Here is a 4,372-nt window from a genome sequence, read left to right on the forward strand (position 1 = left end):
TTAAGGCAGTGTTTGGTTGTTGTCTCAAAAAAATAGAGACATAGACACAAAGACACAAATACACATGAACACAAAGATACACAAATTTTATAATATGTTTGGTGATAATACATAAGACACATGTATTTAATTTAAAAGTTTATTTTATCCCCAAACTAAAACAACTCAAGTGTTAAAGATAAAGGACAATGGTTGAAATTTTAAAAAATAATTAGGGATAAAATTAAAAAAATATGTGTTTCATAAGTTGTGTTTTAGTGTCACAGCTTGAAAGAGATACATTAAATACATGTCTTTTATGTGCATCTATGTGTAACCGTGTCTTTTAAAATTTTATGTCTCAACAAACAAACAGTGTACACGTACCACCGTATCCATGTCTCTGATGAACATAAACCTTAACCAAATGGAGCCTAAACTCAAAGTTTTACACTAAACATAAAAGTTAAATTCAACCAAAAAACAAATTAAAAGATGCATGAGCCTGCCTCACATCACATCATTCATGTGGAGAGTAAAGGTCAACCATTTTGACTTGGGGGGCATGGACTCCCCAAACTTAAGGCCAAAAACATAACGGTTTCAAACTATCTCTACCTGTAAGAAAATTAAAGAAACGATACAAGACGCAAATCACTGATGCCGTGAAACCGAAAATTATTACAATGAGGACCCCACTTACACTTACAAATATTAATCACGCCATTACTCTCGGCTTTTTCTTCCTATAAAATTTCTCCCAATCACCCCATTGTTCCCCACAATCTCCCACTTCTCCCAACAAAGAGTGAAAGGATGGCTAATAATTTTTCATGCCTCCTTATTCTCTTTGCTCTTTCTCTTCTCACACCCTTCTTTGTTTCCTCCTCTAAGGTTCAAGACCCGGAACTTGTTGTACAAGAAGTACAAAGGTATATACTCTTTCCATTTTTGTTATTTTATATTTAAACTAAAATTAATTAATTTTTTAATTTTATATATTAAAAGTATTGATTTTTTAACATTTTTTTGGTCTCTATATAGTATTGTTATAGTATTATAGATATATTAAAGAATAATATATAGTTATTAATATCAAAGACAATTTTATGAATTACTTTTTAGATTTTATAATTCAATGCATTTCCCTATTGTTTTCTTAATATGTATGAATAATAAGATCCATATATCAATGACCATATAATATATAACATGTGTACAAAATAATTTAATTTGTCACCACGTTTTAAATAAAATTGGTATTATTATTTCATGCAGGAGCATCTATAATGCCTCTAGTAGGAGAAGCTTGGGATATCTATCATGTGGATCTGGTAACCCCATTGACGATTGTTGGAGATGTGACCCGAATTGGGAGAACAACCGGCAACGGCTAGCCGATTGCGCCATCGGGTTCGGGAAGGACGCCATGGGAGGAAGAAATGGTAGAATCTATGTGGTGAGTGACCCTGGTGATGATGACCCAGTGAACCCAAGGCCAGGAACTATAAGGCATGCTGCAATTCAAGATGAACCACTTTGGATCATTTTCCAGAGAGATATGGTCATCAATTTGAAGGAAGAGCTTTTGGTAAATTCCTTCAAGACCATTGATGGAAGGGGTGCTAGTGTTCACATTGCTGGTGGGGGATGCATCACCATACATTATGTAAGCAAATTCAATGTCATTCTATACAAAATGGTAAAGACTCACGTGTAGCTGTATTTATATGAAGTTAATAGTTAAAAATCATTTAATGATTAACTTCAAATGAAGACATATAACTACATGTGAGTTTTTACGGTATGAATTACTTTATTTATGTTTTTGTATATATGTATAATTGTATATACATGCCACATGTTTTATAAATAGTGTGTGTTTGTTCTAGTCTTTTTTATATATATTTTACAAAAATAACTTGTTTCTACTAAAATCACTTTTCATAAATTTGTATAAATTTTATAAAAAAATTAAACTTAAAAAAGATCTGTTTTCAATAAACTTCTATTTGATTTAGAAAATTATTTATTTTTAATATTTTTATACTTTAAAAAATTTGTAAAAGAATAAAAAATAAAACTATATTAAACTACACATACAACTGATTTTGTATATTCAGTTCTGAACATGGTATATATTCATATTTGTGTGACACAGGTGAGCAACATCATCATACATGGGATTCACATCCATGATTGCAAGCCAACAGGGAACACAAACATTAGAGACTCACCAGAACATTCTGGGTTTTGGACGGTCTCAGATGGTGATGGAGTGTCCATATTTAACTCAAAGCATATATGGGTTGATCATTGCTCCTTGTCTAATTGCCGTGATGGTCTCATTGATGCCATTCATGGATCCACAGCTATAACCATCTCCAACAACTACATGACCCATCATGACAAGGTCATGCTTTTGGGACACAGTGATTCCTACACACAAGACAAGGACATGCAGGTTACCATTGCATTCAATCATTTTGGTGAAGGCCTTGTCCAAAGAATGCCAAGGTATGTATGTCTTTAAATACATGTAATTCATTATTATCATTCCACTCTGTTTTATTTCATCCAGTTATATGAAAAGTTATCTTTCCTTTGAAAATGAAAGTCTTAGATGCATTCCTCTTTTAAAAATAATTATTAATTTACAGACTAATTTCAACTATTTACATTAAATACACAATGAAAATGAAAAATAAAGAGATCTTGTGAATGTGTACTATTACAATTTTCAAGTGTTTCAGAAATATTGATGTTCTAAAAATTTTAGTCATTGATCTCAATTATATATATATTTTATAACAAAAATTAACGGCTGAAAGTTTTGAAACACTAATATTCCTTCTACACGAGATAATCTTCCAATAATAGTATTATTTTCTAAGAACCTTTAAGAGGACGCACGTCTTGAAATATTGTATATATATATATACTTTTATTATTACATTCTATTCTGTCATCATAAAGCAAAGACAATTAGAAAATTGTTAGAATTATTGGTATATATAACGTGTATAAAATAGGTGATAATTTAATAATACTTAAACTAGTAAACGTTGCAAATCAAATTAAAGTCGCATTAGAATATTCAAACCCCCTATTTTTCAACAAATTAGACTCCACATTTTTTATATCACAGGAGACTAACCCTACTAAAAGTCATACTATATTAATTAATAGTTAAAAATTATAAAATAATTTAATATACTTAATTAAATTATTATCTAATAATTTTTAACTATTAATTTTACGTAATAATAATTGCGTATGAATTTTATCCTACTACTAATATATATAACAGTTAAATAAGGAAAAGTTTAGAGGACCAGCAATTTTATCAAATTCTAGCCAGCATGTAATCAACAAAGAAAAGTGAATCATTGGATGAATTCTCATACCATTAAAATCATTATTAATGGCTATTTAATAACTACAAATCACAAAAGTTGCTGACCCCTAACATTTCTCGTTAAATAATAATACAATGTTGCAGGTGTAGACACGGTTATTTCCACGTGGTGAACAACGACTATACACACTGGGAAATGTATGCAATTGGAGGCAGTGCAAATCCTACAATCAACAGCCAAGGCAACCGTTTTCTTGCACCGGATAACCGTTTCAGCAAGGAAGTAACAAAGCACGAAGACGCGCCGCAGAGCGAGTGGGCCAACTGGAACTGGAGGTCAGAGGGAGACCTCTTCTTGAATGGAGCATTCTTCAGGGCATCAGGTGCCGGTGCTTCTTCCGCCAGCTACGCTCGAGCGTCCAGCCTCAGCGCAAGACCTTCTTCTCTCGTTGGTTCCATAACTACCACTGCCGGTGCGCTTAACTGTCGCAAGGGGTCACGCTGTTGATTTACTCTAAGCGGACCTACCAGAGTAAAATTATAATTTATTCTCAGAGCACCTAAGAATTTCATCTCTATTAAAAAAAAGTGATTAATTATGAGATGTTGTGCTTCCCCTGCAGTTTACACCTAACTAATTTCAAGTTTTCAACATCTCCTTTTGCTTTTTCAAATGGATATGTATGTGTATTGCTTTTGGAATGCAAAGAGAGTGCAGTTATTAGTGTTGTTTTGATTCAATGATACATGTTTCAAGCGCACGCTTCTTATGCTAAAATGAATGTACCTCTTTCTAGTTTGGAAAAGTACAAGTAATCAACAATATTTTTGAACAATGTGTGAATAATATGAATTAATAAGATTAAAAGAATAAATTAATTTTAAATTTAATTAATAGCATTAAATTAAAATATAGTATATTTTTATTTAATTAATAATTATTCATATTGTTCACTCTCTTATAGTTTCTACTTTGATGCCTCTGACCCATCTAACCTAATCATGTCTTTCCTATTTTGCATGCGCAAAAGAGCT

At 31.7% G+C, this 4,372-nt stretch overlaps 1 protein-coding gene across 1 annotated transcript; it reads left to right on the plus strand.

Annotated features, from left to right (window-relative positions):
• The first annotated feature begins 749 nt into the window (after positions 1–749).
• LOC112784072 (pectate lyase) lies at positions 750–4,078 on the plus strand. The gene is made up of 4 exons (XM_025827184.3): positions 750–911; positions 1,258–1,648; positions 2,141–2,496; positions 3,482–4,078. Exons 1-4 carry the CDS (start codon positions 796–798, stop codon positions 3,843–3,845), a joined length of 1,227 nt encoding a protein of 408 aa, XP_025682969.1. The 5' UTR covers positions 750–795; the 3' UTR covers positions 3,846–4,078.
• Positions 4,079–4,372: the final 294 nt, after the last annotated feature.

The sequence above is a fragment of the Arachis hypogaea genome, chromosome 20, assembly GCF_003086295.3.
Source record: "Arachis hypogaea cultivar Tifrunner chromosome 20, arahy.Tifrunner.gnm2.J5K5, whole genome shotgun sequence".
Classification (NCBI taxonomy): domain Eukaryota; kingdom Viridiplantae; phylum Streptophyta; class Magnoliopsida; order Fabales; family Fabaceae; genus Arachis; species Arachis hypogaea.

What these genes read in the sequence shown, in the direction of transcription:
- LOC112784072 (XM_025827184.3), top strand. Translation starts at nt 796, where the DNA reads ATGGCTAATAATTTTTCATGCCTCCTTATTCTCTTTGCTCTTTCTCTT. An exon ending in GATGCATCACCATACATTAT is followed by an intron (nt 1,649 to 2,140) that starts GTAAGCAAATTC and finishes TGTGTGACACAG; the next exon opens with GTGAGCAACATCATCATACA. An exon ending in CTTGTCCAAAGAATGCCAAG is followed by an intron (nt 2,497 to 3,481) that starts GTATGTATGTCT and finishes ACAATGTTGCAG; the next exon opens with GTGTAGACACGGTTATTTCC.